The sequence below is a fragment of the Octopus sinensis genome, linkage group LG11, assembly GCF_006345805.1.
Source record: "Octopus sinensis linkage group LG11, ASM634580v1, whole genome shotgun sequence".
NCBI lineage: Eukaryota > Metazoa > Mollusca > Cephalopoda > Octopoda > Octopodidae > Octopus > Octopus sinensis.
In genome coordinates this window covers 23769696-23792818 of record NC_043007.1, presented here as the reverse complement: position 1 = coordinate 23792818, position 23123 = coordinate 23769696, and the positions used below count along the sequence as shown (strand labels likewise).

The window sequence follows — 23123 nt, the reverse complement described above, 5'->3', positions numbered from 1 at the left end:
CCTAAAATGAAAATTTCAGGCTAGCTAAATATATCTGAATAAAACTTTTATGAACAACAACCAAAATGTCTACAGTACATGAAATGAAAGTTACAATCTATCTATCTATCAATCTATCTATCCGCTCAGTCGAAGTCGACTCTCGGTTACTCGTTGGATCAGTGTCCTCCAGTCAGTTCTATCCTGAACCGCTTCTTTCAGATTGGCTATGGCCATTCCCGTGTCACTCTTGATGGTGTCAAGCCAGCGGGTTCTTGGTCGGCCTCTTCCTCTCTTGCCACTGACCATTCCGAGCATGATGTCCTTCTCCAGGGATTTTCTCCGCATAATATGACTGAAATATGCCAATCTATGCTTGGTGATCCTAGCTTCTAGCGACATTTTCGGCCTGATCTGCTTACAATAGTAAAATTATTTCATCCATCTGGGAAACCAACTGGTGTCAATGTAGGCACATAAATACTTAAAAAGCCATGTAAAAATAAAATAAACATGAATCTTATGTGTTAGAATAGACGCTTCAAGAAAGTTGTTTAAGAAATATTAGGGTACCCAACAGCCAATGCAACGTCAGGACAATGCTGTTTCTAGAAATGCTTTAGTCAATAGATTCTCACATAACCTCTAAGCTAACTTAGCAATTATCTCTATACAAAACACCATGGAAATTCCTAACAACTTTATTGAGCTCCTTATGTACAAACATTTCATTCCGATTGGTAATTTCCATTTGGAATTCTTCCAAACAAGAATTCCATCCTAAATAGGGAGATACTACGACAATGATCTTAGATCAATCTTCTTATATTTCAATGTCAGAATAGAAGTTTTTCATCATTTGATTCCAGATTAAGAGAGTATACTTTAAAGGTAACCAACCCATCGCTGGCAATTGTAACAATACAGGTGAATAAAGATTTATAAAATTCTCTTGAAATTTTTTATCATCAATAAATATTCCATAATTCTGAACATTACTTACTCATCCTCTGTGAGTGGTTTGAATTCTGCAGGGTCTTCAGGGTATTGCTGAAATAAGATTTTGTAGTTTGGTGTGCATTTCATAAATTTTGTTATATATATATATTAAAGAGAGAAAGAAAATCAAAACAGTAGGCATTTAAAGAGTCCATAACATTAATCTAATTTCTTTAATGCTGAGCTGAAGGAAATGTTCCCCTGGATAAAGAGCTAGTCAATTACATAAAGAACTTTTCCCCAACTTGAATTTTAACAATCACCCCTCCTCCTCTATCCCTCGTTTGATAAACTTGATATATATATATATATATATAATATATATATATATACACACATACAATTATCCCTTGCCATATCACAGTTCACCTATCATGGTTTATTATCTAAACTTATGCCAATTCCTCCCTGGTGTTGTTTTGCATTTATACTGGCACTTGTGCCAGTGGCATGTGAAAAACATTCGAGCGAGGTCGTTGCCAGTGCCACGTAAAAAAACACCATTTGAGCATGGCCATTGCCAGTACCGCCTGACTGGCCCTCATGCTGGTGGCACGTAAAAGCACCCACTACACTCTTGGAGTGGTTGGCATCAGGAAGGGCATCCAGCTGTAGAAACTCTGCCAGATCAGATTGGAGGCTGGTGCAGCTATCTGGCTCGCCAGTCCTCAGTCAAACTGTCCAACCCATGCCAGCATGGAAAGCGGCCGTTAAACAATGATGATGATGAATGAAAAAATATACAGTACAATACTGTTTCTACTTTGTGGATTTTCAGCTACTGCAGGGGTTTTGGAACATAACACCCGCAATAAATATATATAAAATTAAGTCCCCTTACCCAGAGATACATTGATGTGCTTGGTCCACTGCACGATTACTCATTTTTGCCAGCTGAGTGTACTGGAGGAACATGAAATGAAGTTTTTTGCTCAAAAACACAATGCATCATCTGGTCCAGGAATCGAAACCACAATCTTACAATCATGAGTCGAATACTCTAACCCACTCACCTCTAAGGTTTGATAGGCAAGATATAGCTGGTTTGCATGTAACACATATAGAATATTTAGGCTGGATATGGCCGGTTTAAACACTAAAGGGTTAAAGAACTCATTGAGCTTCAGAAATAATTTCAAAGCAGCAAAGAAACTGGACTAGAAATAACAAAGAATTTGTTTTTGAAACAAGACTCAATGAAACCAGGTTGTTTCAATGATTACACTCAGGTTGTTAACAGCTAATAAAATGTTAGAAATAAACGAAAGAGTCAACAACCTTCCAATACAGAACGTAGTAGAGGACTTATCACTAAGTGCCAAAGTAATTAATTGGTCAGAGTTGACACTTGTCTGGCACTGGTCACAATCAATTTATTGCTGTCTTTAACCAAAGTGGTGGCAGCAAGGAAATCAAGTAAATCAATGATTAGGTGAACACTGCTAATGACAGTTTCGTTTTACAGAGAGAGAGAAAAGAGAGCAACGTACCTTCCTACATGCAGGACACAACCCATTTTCATCTGTTCTTATTCTATGCCAACAAAATCTGCATATCTGTAAAAGAGAACAAAATATAAAGGTATTTAAATAAAGGTGTAAAAGGAAACAAAAAATAAAGGTATTTAAATATTCAATCACTGTACAGAAATTTAATGACAAAAATATAAAAGCCTTAAGTGAAAAGTTTCATGTAGTAATTTATTTTACTACATGAACTGGTTGGGTGATTTATTTGCAGTACATACCTTGATGTTCATAAATTTCCCTCTAGGCATATCATTAACTATGAATTGCTAGTAAAATCAATACTTTTTAATGGTAAAACATTAAAAAAAAAGTGTGTTAACCATTCCGACTGACCAAGAAATATCAGATTTGTATCTTTCAGCTAACTAGTCAATCAAAAATAGGCTAAATTCATTTTGACAGCAATCTATTGCTAACTGAAATTTATAAAACCAACTCCTACATCAACAGTTTCTACATTGAAGTGATACTATTGAGACTGGAAGGGATCTATAATAATAATACACAGCTTATAATCTCAGTGGTATTACTCTAATAATACTCAAGGCGGCGAGCTGGCAGAAACGTTAGCACGCCAGGCGAAATGCGTAGCCGTATTTCATCTGCTGTTACATTCTGAGTTCAAATTCCGCCGAGGTCGACTTTACCTTTCATCCTTTCGGGGTTGATAAATTAAGTACCAGTTACGCACTGGGGTCGATATAATCGACTTAATCCGTTTGTCGGTCCTTGTTTGTCCTCTCTGTGTTTAGCCCTTTGTGAGTAGTAAAGAAATAGGTATTACTCTAATATAAAGGACCTACAGTCCTACTAAATATGTTTGAATAAAACATACCCCAATTGCAATCTTAATATGTTAAAATGGTAGCATTGGCTTCTGGTTCTCAGACTGAGCTAATTACTCCATCTCTATCTGAACTTTATTCAATACATTCTTCCATCACTATCTGCAGCTTTCCTTCACCCAGACTGTACTAAACACTTTGTCCAAAATCTTCTTCCATAACTTGCAGGGTCAGACAGGAGGGACAGCATCTATGATCTTTGCAGGACTCCACTAAACTGGTGATATTAATGCCATTAATTTTTCCTGTTGAACCTTTGTAAGCCAACACATGCAAGAATGTGAGCAAGGAGAGAATTCCAGGGTACCAAATTCTGAGAGAGGAAGACTGAGTTTAGTGAGCAATGCAGGGCTTGGGGTGTTGGAACACAACAAGGGTGTTGAGGAGGAGCGGAGATGAAAGGAATGGGAATTCCTCTGTAGAAGGAATGTATAAGACCAGCTAGCTCCAAGTTGATGCCTGGAGAGGAGGAAAAAGACAAAGAGGTAAGATTGGGAAGGCATGGCTGTGTGGTTAAGAAGTTTGCTTTGCAACCATATGGTTTCAGGTTCAGTCCCTCAGTGCAGCATCTTGGGCAAGTGTCTTCTGCTATAATCCCGGACCAACCAATGCCTTGTGAGGGAATTTAGTAGACAGAAGCTGTGTGCATGTATGCATGTCTTTGTACCCCAACACTTGACAACTGGCGTTGGGTTGTTTCTGTCCCTGTAGTTTAGTAGTCTGACAAGAGAGACTGAGAATAAGTACCATTTTTTTTTTAAACCCTTCAAGGTGCTGCCCCCACATGGCCATGCATAGTACAATGACTAAAAGAAGTATAAGGTAGTGATTGGTGCATATATTCTTTTCTACACTAGGCACAAGGCCCAAAGTTTTTGGAGAGGAGGTGGGGCAGTCGATTAGATCAACCCCAGTATGCAACTGGTATTTAATTTTCAACCCCGAAAGGATGAAAGGCAAAGTTGACCTCAGCGGAATTTGAACTCAGAATATAGAGAGACGAAATACCTATTTCTTCACTACCCACAAGGGGATAAACAGAGAGAGGACAAACAAGGACAGACAAATGGATTAAGTCAATTACATCAACCCCAGTGCGTAACTGGTACTTATTTAATCGACCCCAAAAGGATGAAAGGCAAAGTCGACCTCAGCGGAATTTGAACTCGCAGACGAAATGCCGTTAAGCATTTTGCCCAGCATACTAACGATTCTGCCAGCTCACCACCTTTGATTGGTGCCTATACTGACAGGAGCAAAAAAAGAACTGGTAGCAAGGAAGAGAAAAAAATGAGTCAGATGCTAATATGCAAATAGCTAATTCTGAGGAGTAGAGGTCATTGTAGTAATGGAGGTGTTTAGTCTCACAAACTGCTGGTTGCCATCTACAGTCCTCAGTAACAATTTCAATTTTTTTTCTTTTCAGTATCAGCACAAGGTCATACATATTGGGACAGAGAACAGCAGATTAAAATCAATGCCAAAACTTGACTGATAATTATTTTTACTGAATTTATAATTTATTTTAAAAAATTTAAACAAAAAAAAAAAAGCAAAGTCGGCTCCAGTGAGATTTAAACTGAAAATGCAAATGGATTTAATTAAATACTCAACAATAACAATAGTTCATATTTACTCATATGTTTGTTCACTGCCATTAAGAGGAATAATGCTAAAGTAGGAGGTTTTCAAATGAGAAATAGAATGTGAGGATGATTCAACAGCAGGAGGTATTTTGTTTTCATTTTAGTTCAGTTCTATTACAATGCATTAATTCAAATTTAATATATTTTCAAAAGAAAGGAAAGAATTCAATATTCAACAGGGTTTTTTCTTTTAAAAAAAAACTTAGAGGAAGTAAAATTCTGCTGTCTCATTTATTTCTGTCAACTGTCCAAAATGTTGGAGCTTCCCATGACAAGTTCACTCTCTTTATTGATTCTATTATCCATATATATATATATATATATATATATATATATATATATATATATATAATCATCGTTTAACGTCCGTTTTCCGCGCTAGCACGGGTTGGACAGTTCGACCGGGGTCTGGGAAGCCAGGGCTGCATCAGGCTCCAGTCTGATCTGGCAGTGTTTCTACAGCTGGATGCCCTTCCTAACGCCAACCACTCCGCAAGTGTAGTGGGTGCTTTTTACGTGCCACCTGCACAGGTGCCAGGGGGGGTCTGGCATCGGCCACAATTGGTTGGTGCTTTTAACGTGCCACCGGAACGGAAGCCAGCCAAGGTGGCGCTGGCATCGGCCACTTTCAGATGGTGCTTTTTATGTGCCACCGGCACAGAAACCAGTCGAGGCGGAGCTGGCATCGGCCACATTCAGATGGTGCTTTTTATGTGCCACCAGCACAGAGCCAGTCGAGGCGGCGCTGGCAACAGCCACGTTCGGATGGTGCTTTTTATGTGCCACCGGCACAGAGCCAGTCGAGGCGGCACTGGCAACAGCCACGTTCGGATGGTGCTTTTTAAGTGCCACCGGCACAGAGCCAGTCGAGGCAGCGCTATATCAATCATCTAATGTCCGCTTTCTATGTTGGCATGGGTTGGATAGTTTGACTGAGGACTGGCAAACCAAAAGGCTAGTTGCCATGATAGATCGGTAGCTACTACACATTTTTTTCCTCTCCTTGTTTCTTTCTGTAAAAGAGCGTAGGCTCAAAACGTAAAAGACATTTTCAATTCCCGAGCGTTATACTAATACATCACTTTGTTTTCTACACCACCTGTCTTCATCTTTTTCGTGACTTCTCCCTATATATATATATATATATATATATATATATATATATATATATATTAAAGAGGAGGAACACAAGTATGTATACTGGTTATAGGTGTAGCTGTGCATATAGGCATAGACATGGGTCTGAGGTTCAGGAGTTTGCTTCCCAACCACAGGGTCTCAAGTTCAGTCTCACTGCTTGGTACCTTGGGCAAATGTCTCCAGAACAATCAAGGCCTTGGGAGTGAATTTAGTATAAACAGAAACTGAAAGAAGCCCATTGTGTGTGTGGTTTAAATTTTTACATCTAATTTCTCAGGTTTGCACAAATCAGACGCAGAGTCTCGCTTGTCAAATACTCTTCCTATCACAAACCATTAGTCATCTTCCAAAATAAACTCCATTCTACTGGTGCTTCATATTATCTACTGAACTATGAAGCATTTAGATTATTCTGAAAATGGCTTACTTTTCCAATAAATATTTATCTGTATTATCTTCACCTAAATATTCCAAATATCATTCACATTAACAAGGAACTAAGATTAATAAATTGAGATAATTATATTATCAATATGGTTAGTAGATTAACACTTTTGTTACTCTATTTGCATGTTCTAACCCAAAGGCTGGGGCACCACTATTTGTTGAAATAACATAAAATTTCAAAGAAAGGTTTTAATTTATATAACTTGCAAGAGCAGTCCCAGGAGGGTTGCTATCAGAAGGGTTAAAATGCAGGATGTTTAATGAGGCTTTGAGTTCAAACCTTACAACTTATATAGGCAATGTTTTGTACTCAAGAGAGAGAGAGACACTGGTATTTCAGCTGAGCATAATAGAATGAGTAGAATTTTGTCTTATTTCTCAGCTGAACAAGTTAGCAAGAGGAAAGACAGCAAATCATAATTTTGCTAACATTATACAAATATCTAAATAACAGACCTACCACAGACTTTTTTTTTTATGTTTAGTCAAGAAGAAAGCATACCTATGACTCTTCACAGGTCCTCTAAGAATGATGAGGAGAGAGGCCTAGTCTTCAAAGTGAAGACCAGGCCTGAATGCTTGCAACAGAGTTAATTCCACTGAAAGATCATCATCATCATCGTTTAACGTCCTCTTTCCATGCTAGCATGGGTTGGACATATGACTGAGGGCTGGCGAACCAGATGGCTGCACCAGGCTCCAATCTTGATCTGACACAGTTTCTACAGCTGGATGGCCTTCCTAATGCCAACCACTCTGAGAGTGTAGTGGGTGCTTTTACATGCCACCGGCATGGAGGCCAGTCAGGCGGTACTGGCAACGACCTCGCTCAAATCATTTTACACATGCCACTGGCACAGGAGCCAGTAAGGTGACGCTGGTAACAATCACACTCGAAATGTGCCTTTTATGTGCCACTGGTACGGAAGCCAGTTAGCCGGGGGGTGGGGGGGTGCTAAACCATGGAATAGATTAAGTCACCCACCTAAGTAGACCACTGTGGGATTTGAACTTAGACTGTGAAGAGCCAGAACATATACTACAAAGCATCCCAGTCAATGTGTTAATCATTTCACCAGTACAAAATCCTGGACAGGTACTTTACCAATCCCAGAAGTATGAAAGACAAAAGTTGACTTCAGTGGGATTAGCTCACCTCAATGGGATTGGGTGACATTGACAAGATTGATTGCCAGTCAGAAAAAAAGATAAATGGATGTAAAACAGTAAAATAAAAACAACTACAGTATATCCTTTGAGGATATCAACAAAGTTGGTTTTATTGGCTGCAAGGAGTGTTTCAACACTAACAAATTAAAAATATTGGAACTGTGTAAATAACTATGGACCAAAATTTGCTTCATTAGAATTATTTTATCAATATGAAAATAATGGGGTACAGAAATGGTCAAATAGCAGATAATATGCTTTATGATATTTAATTACATCTCAAAATCGAGTCTTGCTGGGGCTAGCCATCTTTCATCTCTCTTTGTTGATGGAATGAGAATTAGTAATGTACCAGGTGGGTAGGGTGATGGTGAATTCAATTGATTAATATTCTTTCCCTACAAATTCCTGATCTTGTTCCAATGTAGGAAATTAATATTAAAGATCTTTTCTCTGGAGTATATGGGTGCAGGAACGGCTGTGTGGTTAAGAGGCTAGTTTTGCAACTACAGGTTTTTCAGTTTGATCACATTGCAATCGAGTTTAAATTGTCCTTTCACTATGGCTTCAACCAAGCTTTGAGAGTGAAATTCAGCAAACACAAATTATGTGGGAGTCTGGAGCAACTAGTTACAGAAGGTAGGCTTAATCCATTGCCTGCTTTAACACCACTAAGTAGCTCTTAGGCACCGTTAGTGAAGCCCACTCTTTCGTAAAGAGTTTGGGGTCAGTTCTTTGGTCCAAAGATAACTTGTTCCTTTTCTCCCACCAGTACCAGCAACTCTAAAAAAGGGTCATGGATACTACCCTTCTTTTCCTAAACTAGCCGCAAACTTTTTTTTTTTTATTAAAAAAATTCCAGATGATATTTTAAATCAACAACAAAGTCTAGACCTTTTAAAACTATTAAACATTTTCCAATTTTTAACTTGTAGTATGTCCTTTTCAAATGTCAATCTGGCTGGTAGGCAAAAATAAGTTCCCTCGCACTAATCAAAAATTTGACCACAATTCTATTAACTTTCTCTCTGTAATGTCTAACACTAAAACATTCTTTCTCCGTTGACTACATCATCATCATCATCGTTTAACGTCCGCTTTCCATGCTAGCATGGGTTGGACAATTTTGACTGAGGGCTGGCAAAATCGTCCAACCCATGCTAGCATGACCACTAAAATTGCTCAGTTGAAAGAGCATAAGACTTATGAGTCAGAGAGTAATCTGAGGGTTGCAGGTTCAAACTAGCTAAGTGAGTGCACTTTTGTCTTTTGCTTTTTTTTTTTCTTTCTTTTTAAATGCAGGCTTAGCTGTGCAATTTTAAGAAGCTTGCTTTGCAACCACAGTTTCAGATTCAGGCCTGCTGCATGGCACCTTGGGTAAGCATCTTCTACTATAACCCCAGGCTAAACAATGCTCTGAAAGTGAATTTGGAAGACATGCGCGTGCATGTGTGTTCTACCCCTTCACTACCTGACAACTGTTATCCATTTGTTTAGCTGTAATTTAGTAGGTCCAGCAATAGAGACTGATAAAATAGGTACCAGGCTTTAAAAAAAAGTACTGGAGGTCAATCTGTACCACTAAAAACCTTCCTGGGTCAAGCCCCAGCATGGCCACAGACCAATGGCTGAAACAGGTAAAAGAATAGAAGAGGTACCCACAATCCACCAGCAAATTTTTAAAATCTTGTTTTAAAATAACGGCGGTCTTGAAATTTGTTATATTTGCTTTGTTCTTTACTGGTTTGATATGGACTGTGGTCATACTGGAGCACAACCTTGGGTTTTGTTGATCAACTTCAGTACATATTTTTAATCTGGCACTTTATAGGTCATCTCTTATTGAACCATTAAGTTATGAGAATATAAACAAACAAACACCAGCTGTCAAGCACTGAGAGAGAAAAATATGCTTGCAGGCAGTTTTTATCTACCAAGTACACCCACAAAGCACTGGTTGACCATAGGCTACAGTAGAAGTCACATGTCCAGAGTGGCATACAGTGGGAATGAACTGAAAACCCTGTAGCTTCAAAGTGAACCTATTAAGCAACCATACCTGCACATTAAGTCATTATTGTATCAGCTTCAAAATTTTGACACAAGGCCAGCAGTTTTTTTTTGGGGCAGGGCTCAGTCAATTAAATCAACCCTAATTCTCAGCTGGTACTTATTTTATCAACTCCAAAAGGATGAAAGGCAAAGTCGATCCCAGCAGAATTTGAACTCGGAATGTAAGGACGGACAAAATGCTGCTAAAACATTTTGCCCATTGTGCTAACAACTCTACCAGCTCACTGCCTAACTGTTTTGTCATATCAATACAAAATCAGGTCACTTGAAGATAAGCAGAGAATATGCTGACTTGATGCTGCTCAGAACAATGGACACACATGGTTGGATTAAAACTGGAAAACTCATACAACTGGTCGTCACTAGCAAGATTTACACCCAAAACTTAAGATAAAAAGCTACATTCAATGATCCACGATGAGGTCCAGTCTTTGTCACATTGTGGTAGCTTGTGTGCCTCAATGACCCCTCAGAGCTATGCCAGCAGAGCACCAGATCCTGGTAGGGCTTCCCATGCTGGCATTTGTCCGGACCGATGCCAGACTAATATGGACTGCTATTTCTTAAAGGTAAAAATGGGTTTGCATGGAGACAACACCACTTATTTAGAAAAATGCAAAGTATTCCCAGTGGCACACTGTGTTCTTGAGCAAGACACTTCATTTCATGTTGCTCCAGTTCACTCAATTGGCAAAAATGAGTTGTACTTGGAATTCAAAGTTGCCAGCTTTGTTATATTCAGAGTGCCATGCTGAATCTCTCTGAGAACTACGTTAAGAGTACGCATGTCTGTGGAGTACTCAGCCACTTGCACATTAGTTTCACGAGCAGGCTGTTCTGTTGGTCAGATCAACTGGAACACTTGTCATAACTGACAAAGTGCCAAGACTTGGGAGAGAGAGGACAGTTCAGCATCAAGGCAGTGAAGAAAAGCTGTTGATGGCCAATGCTTCACAGGGAACAAAGGGCTTAAGTAAGTGCATTCACTGAGGTTATTAAGTATTCAGACAAAAGTAAAAACTTTGGTTAAATACTAAGAACTTAATAATAAGAGTAGAGAAGTTTAGAAACTCATTTAATTTATGTTATCAGAGGGGGAAAAAGAAATTTTTAAAAAAATTATTTGGTTCATATTCAATATTTATAGCAACTTGTGGGTGTCTTGGAGTAAAGCTAAATTGCCAACAAGCCAAATTGTGATCCATTTTGATTTACATCTACAGCTACTCAACTTCATCTTATGTTGTTACTAATGCCCTTGACAACAGGATGAATGTCCTGATCTTATTTCTGCCTATATAAACCTAAGGCCCCGCAACTGAAGAAATCAATATTTGTACCTGCTTATGTCTTCTCAAATAACATGTAGTAAGAATGATGTGTAAAGTTACAAGACATTTGTAGCTAAGCCATTCATATGACAAAAGTTGTTTTCCTAGTTTAAAAACAAAAAAGAAAAAAAAAAATGTTTCTTGAAAGTCCCCTACTGTAATGGCATGCAAGACATGCAGTTAGCTGTTGTAAGCAGCTACTAGTTAGAATCCTCATTAACAACAACAACAACCACTACAACACTAGCAGCAATAACAAGTCAGCCAGCCAAGTCAACCAGAAATAGCTTTGACATAACCAAATACATAGACATAATGGTTGAATGCCAAGAGATATATTTATGAGTACAATACAATGAACAAAGAATTCTGGTGTGTGCAAGAGTATAGAAGGTACAAAAGAAGTTGAATTACTAATAAATGAAACAACAGGATTAAGTACAAGTCACACTGGGAAACTATGATTAAGCAGAGTCACAGTAGGAAATCTGAGATAAATATCTAAATGTGAATAAAGAAATATAGGAGAATAATTTAGAATACTGGATATGAAAATTAGAATAATTTCGCTGTATCTTGGGTGGGTCATTATGCCAATAATAAACATATGTACTGGTTCTATTTCACTTATTATTATTATTAGCCAATTCATTAACAATTTAACCAATCATTCAGTTAGGTTTGCAAACCTCAATGACATGCACTCCCCACTCTCAGCGTCCAGAGGGTGAGCTGATTCGCAATGTCGTCCTCCTACCTCCACTTCCCAGCTGGCACAAACGCACAGGAGGACAGCTGAAGACTTGGCAACAACGATAAAGGAGGACCTCTCCGAATTCTCAGGGCCACAGGTGGTCGGTCTGTGCAGATGGAACCGTGAATGGCTCGCTATCTCCAGTGACCTCGCATGGGGCCGTCATGCTTCGTGATGCCGTTAGGACCAGAGAAGAAGCCGGCTCAACCCGCCCTGGGTGAACGCCGTCACAAGTACAAGTAAAGCACTCCCCACTTCAGGTCTTCTTCGGGTCCATCTGTTTCATAGTTTACAGGTTCTATATTTGTAGAATAATTGCCATTTTGGTAATAAGCCTTGAGGCTAAAGTGGAGGCTGACTAAGGCCATAAGTTCAGTCACTACTAGAGTTAGTATGTTGTGCCCTCACCATCTTTCTCTCAGAAGCCTGATAGACGTATAGTATCAATGTTACTTCTGTTCATGAAAGTGCTCATCCTTTATTATCATGAGAGGCAATTTTTCCAGTCATCTCATATTTTACCTTAAAGCTTAAAATGTCAATGTCATAATTTTCTAAATTTAAATTTTTGAACTGATTACACAGAAAGCATAAGTTAAGGTGATCCTGGTCGTAAAGGATTGAAGCAACTGCATAGATGTACCAAATGACAGCAGACCTGGCAAATTTCATGTCGATAATCACTGAACCAATGTCACTTGATCCTCACAATGTCGTTACCAAATTTCTGTACTACATTTCTAGATTAAAACATTTTTAAAACCTCATGAAATGCTAATCAAATAAAATGTCCATGCCAGAGATGTGCTTAAGCAGATATGACCAGCTCTACTACCAAACAATAATGATGTACCAAATATATATGTTTCTAACATCTAGTCCATCAATAGTTGATGTGATAGTCTAAAGATGATTACACAACCAAGTAAATTAATTATATGCTGGAATAGTAATAACAGTCTATCTCCAAGCTAGATCATAATGTCATGGGAAAGTGCAGAGACCAGTGATCTAAATGGCTCTGACAACTTCCTTCTGCATGCTAAATTAGCCTATGGCTTTAAGTTGTTCCAAAAATAAATTAATCATACAAATACAGTTTCTTTGTCTCAAAACTCAGAAGTCAACATATACAAACTGGTTCACAGAAAGTTTGGCAAATTGCCTTCAGAAAGTTGTGCTTCTGAATAGCACTCCTGTAACACTTTACTGAAAGCTTATAATATTTAAGAGGTGACTCAAGATTGGATTTTAGGTCAAATTCACACATCATTGTACTAGTTAGTGGCTACAAAATAATAACTCTACTACCGAATGGCCTGTTCTGTTTCCTTGTGGAGCATAGTGTGCAGTAGCAACACATTGCTGAAGTAACGGAACAAAGTTATTGTATGTATGTGATGGTAGAAAGTTGCAACAACAGCTGAATAGCTCAACAAGAGGCTTGAAAAGGTGTGGGAGTGAAATAATTTGATGCACAAAAGGTCACAGCTTAACATGTTTCGCCATTTGTCTTGATATATGATGTCAATATCTCACTTGCTCAAAGCATGATCATCTACCTTAGCACAAGAATTCAAAGCCAAAATATAGTTGATATTAACATCAGTAAATGTTTTGAAAGAAATAAATCAAAATTGTGCAATATTGTTTGATAACCATTTTAGATACTTATTTCTTAGATGTCCCTGACAAAATATACCAGTAAGTAAAAGAAAAAAGGTTAACTGATCAGTGACGAATGTACAACCCCCACCCCCCTAATTGGACAAAGTTTCGTCTGTTTTACAGGTGTGGCTGTGTGATTGAGAAGCTTGCTTCCCAACCATATGATCTTTGGTTCAGTCTCACTGTGGAGTACCTTGGGCAAGTGTCTTCTACTATAGCCATGGGGTGACCAAAGCCTTGTGAGTGAATCTGATAAACAGAAACTGAGAAAAGCTTGTTGTGTGTGTGTGTGTGTGTGTGTGTGTGTGTGTGTGTGTTTGTGTGTGTGTGTACCTTTGTCTAGACATCACATGATTGTTGTAATGAGCATCATCATCATACAAGTGATGTTGATCATTTCCAGTCTGCTGTGAAAAAGAGGACTGGCCATGGGGAAATATCATCTTGCTTGGAAACAGATGAGAGGTGATGACAAGAAGGGCATCCTGCCATAGAAAATCTGATTCAATGAATTTCATCTGAAGCATGGAAATGCTGACATTAAATAATGATGACTTTTACTCTATCATCATCATCATCGTTTAATGTCCGCTTTCCATGCTAGCATGGGTTGGACGATTTAACTGAGGTCTGGCGAACCAGACACCAATCTGATCTGGCAGAGTTTCTACAGCTGGATGCCCTTCCTAATGCCAGTCACTCCGAGAGCGTAGTGGGTGCTTTTACGTGCCACCAGCACGAGGGCCAGTTAGGTGGTACTGGCAACGGCCATGCTCAAATGGTACTTATGTGCCACCTGCAGAGGAGCCAGTCCAGCAGCACTGGCAACGACCTAGCCTGAATGTTTTTTTTCACGTGCCACCAGCACAAGTGCTAGTAAAGCGACGCAGATAACGATCATGCTCAAATGGTGTTTTTAATGTGCCATCAGCACGAAGGCCAGCTTGTTGTTCTGGCAACGATCTCACTCGTATGGTACGCTTAGCGCTCCAATAGTAACAGATGCCAGTCACCGAGTTTGATTTCGATTTATGTTCTATAAATATTTCTACATAAGTAAGACTTTTAGAAATTTGAACATTTACATGTTGCGAGGATGGAGGGGTGCAGCTCCTAAGTTACATGTCTTCCTACGGTTACTTACACCAGGAGTACAATACAGAGGTTATAGAAACAAATGCATCTTGATTCTCCAGTTATGTTGCCTTATTGCATAAAAAAAAATACAACTTGTGTAATAATCACTTAAGTAGATTTTGATAATGACCAATCTTTTATCAATTTCTTTACCATATGTTGTTACAAGCTCCTTGAGATAGTTACTTGGTGACATTGACCTTACCTCCAGTACTGATATTCAATTGACCCCTAACAGCAATGGGGCTTTAAAACCCTACTATCTGTGCCAGTGATATCACATTCAATGAACTTTGATATGTACTTCGACTTTAAGTTGCTTTCAAATACAGCACAACAAACACAGCAGTTACTGACTTAGACACTTTAGACTAGATTAGTCTTCACTATTAAGTGAAAGAGAGAAAAAAAAGGAAAGTTGAATCACTGTACATACTGTATATTCACCAATATTCACAGAAGGTAGGTGGGGTAATCTAAAATTGTTGGAACAGACAACAAAATCATTTACTTAATGAATATTTAAACTGGTGAAATTTCTGAATTATTCTAAACATACTTCTCCCTTCATTTATCTTCTCAATAAAATAACCCAAAAAGGAAAGTTTACTTACCTGATAACCACATGTACAAGGGAAGAAATTTTTATCATCTATTTCCAGAGGATCCATACATAGTGGACACTGAAAACAGAAAATACATTGAACAGATACTTTAATATCTATAGTCAAGACGGTTTAAAAATTGTTTTAAAAGTCGCACAAATGTAAAATCCTAGTTTCTTATTTCTTTATTGCCCACAAGGGGCTAAACATAGAGGGGACAAACAAGGACAAGGTCAATTACATCGAGCCCAGTGCGTAACTGGTACTTAATTTATCGACCCCGAAAGGATGAAAGGCAAAGTCGACCTCGGCAGAATTTGAACTCAGAACAAAGGCTGACAAAATACCTATTTCTTTACTACCCACAAGGGGCTAAACACAGAGGGGACAAACAAGGACAGACAAATGGATTAAGTCGATTATATCGACCCCAGTGCGTAACTGGTATTTATTTAATCGACCCCGAAAGGATGAAAGGCTGTAACCTTTTTGTCACTAATGTCTCAGCAGAAACCATGAAGGTGGGTGTAAATGAATGGGATCATCATCATACAAAGAAGGTTGTTTGTCTCCAGTCTTCTAAGAAAAAATGTCTAGCTATGGGAAAATATTATCTTGCTTGGAAACCAGTGAGGGTTGGTGACAGGAAAGGCACCCGATGTACAAAATCTGCCACAACAAATTTCATTCAACCCAGGCAAGCTTGGAAAGGTGGACATCAAATGATAACAAAAATCAGTTTAAAAGTATATCTGTAACCTTTTTGTAACTAATGTCTCAGCAGAAACCATGAGCAGAATGATGAAAGATTTGCTAAAATGTAGCATTAATTAATGAAATTACTGAAGAAAACTACCATTAAACAACTGACAATTAATAAAGAATTAGAATAAAGATTTGACTTGTTAAGGAGGTTATATTCAATAATGAAAGAATTCAATAACAAACAGTAGTAAAACAGATTACTTACCTCTATTTGATCTTCACCAGACATGATTTTTGGATTTCTAGTTCAGTTCTGAAACATTTAGAAAATAAAATGACATTCTTAATACAGTAAACTGTTATGATTATCAAGGAAAATGTTAATGACAACTGCTCTAAATATATACAATATCACTGCCAAATTTAAACAGAGGGGGAGTGAAAATATAACTAGAAATTCTTTGCGAGACACCAAAAAAATTTTGGTACATTGACATTAGTTGAATTAAAAATAAAAAAGAGAAAAAGAATTGTTGAATGTCACATACTGACTATAGCCATTACAGTCACATTTTCTCACACACCAAGGACATAACTCACCAACCCCAGCTTCGTACATTTATAAATTATGTGGTACTGCAAGCACCAATTGTTGTACCAAACAAATCTTCCAACATCAACATGGCTATTCATCTACCACACAAAAGCATCGCAGACTTCATAATGACTTACACTCAGCAGATGAAGGACAAAAACTAAAGTGAAAAGATTATTGGAAGCACACCAAGAGTATGGGATGACCTGAGAGGGTGCAGTTGTTTGGATGCTCACAATCTGGCATGGATGACTGAACATTCAATGTGTTTTGGCTGACAGTACATTTTGACACTGAAGTCAAACATACAGAGAAATGTATTTCTTTACTACCCACAAAGGGCTAAACACAGATGAGACAAAGAAGGACAGACAGACGGATTAAGTTGATTATATCGACCCCAGTGCGTAACAGGTACTTAATTTATCAACCCTGAAAGGATGAAAGGCAAAGTCGACCTCGGCAGAAATTGAACTCACAACATAAAGGCAGACGAAATACCGCTCGGCATTTCGCCTGACGTGCTAACGATTCTCCCAGCTTGCCACCACACATACAGAGATAGGGAGAAGAGAGAAAGGCATTACACATACATAAAAACATAATTGCTCACACAGATAGGAAGATAGATAGAGAGAGAGAGACAGAGAAAATGAGGGAAACCTTAAAACATCTGTTGTCTAAAGTTTGCGGCAAATCAGCGATGCCAAATAGGCAGCGCCAAAATGTTTCATACACTCCTAGAATACATGGATTATGGCAACCAATATCTGGATGCCAAAATGTCACAAATTTCAACCAGTCTAAACAACATTCTCTAGTACACATACATGAATATACATATACACAGACACACACAAATTGGAAAACTATTTAGATGTACAGAGTGCACGGTTTATGGTTGCAGCTTGTTCCAACATTAACCCTTTGCTGTTTAGACTGGCCAAAACCGGCTGAAAATGATTCCCCTTTATCTGTTTGAACTGGCCAAGTCCGACTATTTGATTCTTCTACGAAATCGGTAAAAACAAAATAAAATAAACCAATCGCATTATTGAATTCTCCTAGCTGTGAGATAATGCAAGATAAAGCCTTTCTTGCTTTTATTCAAATAAAAATAAAGTGAAATTTTTTTAGACTTCTTGGTTTTGTCAATATTTGAAGTATATAAGTTTTTAACAATATGACATCAGCAAGTAGCAATTCCAAGTTTGAAGCCTTTACTCTTGATGATGGACAAAATATAAATAAAAACAACAGTGATTTGTCTTCGGACAAATCATATTGATATTTATGAATCATCGTCGGACGAAGAAGATTTTGATAAGGAAAGTGATAAAAATGATATTGAAAACATTGTGGCAACTTGGTTGAAGATTACATCAACCACAATTCCCAATTTCACAGAAAAGACTAGTCCACAATAAAAGTCTACCTCCCGATGCTCAAACATTGGACTATTTATTTTTATTTTTACCGAAAAGTTTTTTTTTTTCCTTTAACTGTCACAGAGGAAACATATGCTCGTCACATAATTTCTATTCGTGGGAGACCCAATCCACTACAGCAACCAACTGATACTGCAGAAATGCAAACTTTTTTTTACTCTAAACATTGTTTGGTATGAAGCAGCTTCCTCAACTGTAGAACTACTGGAATCCTGATATAAGGTATGGTAATCCATGTATCTCCAGCATTGTCTAACTGACATTGCATCTCAGTTATGTGAGGACTTTTCTTCCAGAAAGCACAGAACTAGGAGAAAAGCAAAATGAACTGAGGCAGATATTAGAGAAAATATTCACTTCCATAAAGTGGTATAAAATGGACGAAAAAAAAGTTTGCAGACTGTGTTCACAACAAAAAACAAAAACTGTGATAGGATATCAGGTTCAGACCTCATATATGTATTTGTTTTGCAAAGTGCTTTGGCAGTTTTATGATAGAAATATGCCATAACTATACTTTGTTGTTTGATAGTAATATTATCATATATTCCTTTCATTTTATTACAAATAATAAGTGAAAGTGAGAAATACATTAATTTTCAGTATGTTACACACCTGTATTCACTTTTGTCTCACTTGTTAATGAGCTTTTTATATTTGATGTATTCTGTTACGAAAATGCATTCATTAAATTGTATAAGGATACATAGCCAATGGTATATTGACTAGTAAAATAGTTTTATACTTTATTTTCAATGAAAATGTTTCAATGAAATATAGAGAAAGAATAAAATCTACCGATTACACCTGTATTTTAATTCATTCATATTAATGTACCTCATCTTGAAAAGTGGCAAAATTATTGGCAGTTGACAGCTGGGATAATTTTAGTAATAAATTGAACAAGTAAGATGCATTAAGAATTTCAATTTTAGTGTTTATCCATAATGTTATTGCTTTTACACATGTTAATTAAATTTACCTGCCCTTAAAAGTCAAATTTAATCAGCAAGATCAGCTAAAATTACATAACTATAATCCACTGGTATATAAGCACCCACTGACAAAATTTCAAATCTATATGTAAAAAATTAACAAAGTTACAAGTAAATATTGTGGACACCTCTCTTGAACCTGAATTCAAATTAACGCGAACAAATAAGCATCACATTCAACAGATTAATCTGAACACTAAAAGGTTAAAGTCCATGTCTAACCACAAATACATTAGACTGCAACATATTTTAAATTTATCTCTGCCATATAAATGTAGACAAACAGCATATACTCTAAAATAAGAGAATAGATTTTCAATCTCACGAGACAATCAGTGTTGATTTACAAAGCACTTCCAATAAATTCCAAGGAATTTAAACTTACCAAACAACTAAATCATTCTTTCTCATCTCTTATGCAACCATCCACACAACCAACTACTGTGTGACTTTTGTACATACACAGTACAAACAAGATTTAAGCATATTTAAGGTACGGTGATAATAGAATGCTCCTACACATTCAACTGGTTATAAACTACAAAGATCTGTTTCACTAAAGCTGAGCAGGTCACTGAACAATTGCTACAGAAATGTATGTTATACTATGACACACACAGGTGTAAAGAAAGGTTTAAAGAGAGGGAAGGAGAAAAAATTAATACATAAAAAAAAACTTATTCTGGCATTCACTTTCCTGAACAGGAAATGAAATTTTTTTTTTAACAGCTCTTAGCATTCATTTTTCTTCTTTCCTTTTACTAGTTTCAGTCATTGTACTTTAATAGCATAGTCAATTACATCAGCCCAGGACTGCTGGTACTAACTGTACAGACTCCTGCAGAATGAAGAACAAAGTTGTCTCAGGCAGAAATTGAGAAAACAAAACAGATGGTACAACAAAACTGAAAGTAAAGATTGTTCTGTTATATCTATTTGTTCAGCAATTTCTGTAAAAAAAACAAACTTTTTTTTTTTTTTTTTTTTTTTTTTTTTGCTTTCAGTTCTCAGCAACATACACAGTCACACACATATACCAATTGTCTTTCACGCCCATGAGTGAATTGAATAGTGAAACACATACACACACCTTGTTTTTTTCACAAATTGCTTGTTAGTATTTTTTATGTATGTATGTGTTTATGTATACGTAAATATATGTATTTATAAATCTGTGTATGAAAAATTAAAGACATAAAAAAATTTTACCAAAATAGTCAAATAGATAAAAAACAATGCTCTTTGGGTTTAGCTTTGTGATACCATCTCCAAAGGGTGGCCCAAAAGATAAATACTACAAGCAAGCATTAAACTCCATACTGCTTGATTTGGCCACCCCACCACCTGAAAATGATTTAAGAAAATTTGGAATTTACAATTACGAAAGCAAAATTTTAATACAAAGTATTGTGGTTAGTGTGATGAACTCAATCACAATCACAAGATGATGGTTTTCATTCTTGGACTGAGCAGTGCAGTGTTCTTGAGCAAAACACTTCATTCTATGTTGGTCCAATCCACTCAGCTGTAAATGAGTGACCTTGCAATGGACTGGCATCTGATTTAAGGGAGAATTTTGTGACCCCAGTCACCTACATACTATGAAAACTGAGTAACTATGAGTCCAAAGACTTGAGTGATGCCCAGAGGATAGTGATGATGATGATAAAACAGCCAATTTTCTATAAGCACCAGATGGTGGATTATACTCTCAGTGTCAACACAGAAATGTATTGTAGTAGAATTGTTTTTTGAGACAATGGTACAGTAGTAGATACAAAATATATAAGCCACTTTATACCTTAATTTATGAAAATGTCACTAATTCTCAACATCATAATCATTGCACACTCCACAAGGACTTATTAGTTATTGGATTATTAAATTTTACAAACAAACAGAATACTTATTACTAATAGCTCACTAATTAACATTTCATTAAATAGACCAAAAAACAATTTTTTTTATACCCTTTTACAAATGCTAATAATGTCTGATTTAGGTATTCTGTTATACTGGACCAATTGTTTTTCACAAGTGAATGACCTTCATGTAAAGAAAAAAAATATATATTTCTTAAAATAAACCCTTCAAATTTTCATAACAAGCAAAGTGAAGTGTATTTCCTGGGGCTAAAATACTAGCTGTAAAAAATGAAAACTAATGACTATGTTATCAGTTGTAGTCTAGTAATTATGAAGAGCAACGAGGCTTTTATTTATTTATTTATTTCAAGTGGATGTCATTCAATAAGGCACTACTGTACCATAAAAGTAATTGAAGAAATCTTTTACAATGACCGGGACGACGATATTGATAAAAGAACATTCTTAATGTCAAATGCATCCTTCAACGCTTGAGAAATGTTCCTGGTGCTGCAGTCACAATAAGCAAACACAGAAATTGACCGATACGAAGGACAGACATCAAAATATGAAAGACTGAGTCACAGCCTGAACAGGATATAAATGCAGCTGCAGCTGTTGCTGGCATGAATATGACTAGAAGGATTCTAGTTTATACACCTCCGTCTATGTTAATAAGGAAAGAGATGATGTAATTATGAGGATACAATAAATGAAGAACCTTAGAAGTGAACATTTATCTCTTACTTGTTTGTCACTGAACTGTGGACATGCTGGGGCACTGCCTTGAAAGGTTTTTAGTTGGAACAAATTGACCCCAGTACTGCCAAACTAAGTTATGGGGGTCTCAAACCAACACTGACTGTCAGGCAGTAGAGGGGGGACGAACCACAAAGACACACTCAAACACACAAATACATCCAACAAGTTTCAAAACAGATTCCATCTACGAAACTCTCACTAGGCATTGCTTGGCCCAGGGCAACAGAAGACACTTGCCCAAAGTGTCACACACAATGGTACTGAATTTGAAACCACGTGGTTACAAAGCAAGCTTTTTAACCACCCATATGAATAATGGTGAAAATACCAAATGTGATTATTGTAATTCTCTCCGATTCTGGCATCAAATTAAACCTGGGAAGAAATATAATGTTGAAGTACAAGACTAAAAGCAGCATGCTGTTCATTAGGAAATATTTGATTGGTTTTAAGAAGACTCTACACAGACTGAATCAACAGGTTAAGAGAAAATTTGTCCTTCATTGAAATTACTAGTACTACACATATTTTCCTAACATCTACACCAACTCTCCCAAATTACTTCCACCATGTTGCTCCTTTTTTTTATATACAACACTATCTTATAACTGACTTTAGCTGCTACAACAATTTTATATGAATATGAAAGTAGCAGGCCCAAATACAACTTTTATATCTTCATTACAAGCCAAATGAGGGAGTCTCTACATCAGTGGTTTTCAACCAGGGTTCCGCCAGTACATTCCAGGGGTTCCACAAGAAATTACAAAAATGCTAAAATCGACAGTAATTTTTAAGTCTCCTGTGCAGATATGTATGCATGAGACAATTAAATTATTGCACAGGGGTTCCTCGAGCCAGTGGAATGTTTCCTTGGGGTTTCGGTCCAGCAAAAAGGTTGAAAAGCACTGCTCTACATAATAGCTTGACCTGTGAGAAACAGCAGCTAAATTCCAGGCACATTAGATAATATAGTACCAAATAATAATAAAAAAGAATGATCATAGTTGGAATGCTTTTGACCCTGGTCTCCTCAATCAAGAAGACACCACCCAATATTTGCACTAACTAAAACCCATTTTCTAGTTTTTTGTGGATCTGCCCCCACCCCCCAAGCATTTTGATTTTAGTTCACTCTAAGATTTAAAATTCTGCAATTAGAACCAAATTTCTTGAAATATCTAGTTTTGAACTGCTTTGAGAAGAAGGAAAGCCAGCAATCAAATCCTCATTAAACATCCTTCTGTGCTCTGAATTTTTTTTTTTTCTTAAAACAAGTTCAAAGAAATTATGCCTAATAGTTAAAAACTTTCATGAAGAATTTGTGTTTGAGGGATTTAAACAGTAACTGAATTTTTAAAAATTGCTTTTGTCATTTATTCAACTTACTTGACAACCTCAGTAGTACCAGATGTGCAGAAAAGGCACCC

The 23123-nt window shown here is 37.1% G+C and overlaps 1 protein-coding gene across 6 annotated transcripts in view; it reads right to left on the bottom strand.

The window, feature by feature from the left end:
- LOC115217148 (CCR4-NOT transcription complex subunit 4) overlaps positions 1-23123 on the bottom strand; it is a 97366-nt gene that overhangs the window by 24197 nt on the left and 50046 nt on the right. For all 6 annotated transcript variants that reach the window (XM_036507242.1, XM_036507245.1, XM_036507244.1 and 3 more), the window contains exons 2-5: positions 16294-16341; positions 15333-15401; positions 2469-2534; positions 983-1029 (exon numbers count right to left, since the gene is read on the bottom strand). In XM_036507242.1, the coding sequence (XP_036363135.1) occupies positions 983-1029; positions 2469-2534; positions 15333-15401; positions 16294-16317 (206 nt within the window). In that variant the 5' untranslated portion in view covers positions 16318-16341. The remainder of the gene's footprint in view (positions 1-982; positions 1030-2468; positions 2535-15332; positions 15402-16293; positions 16342-23123) is intronic.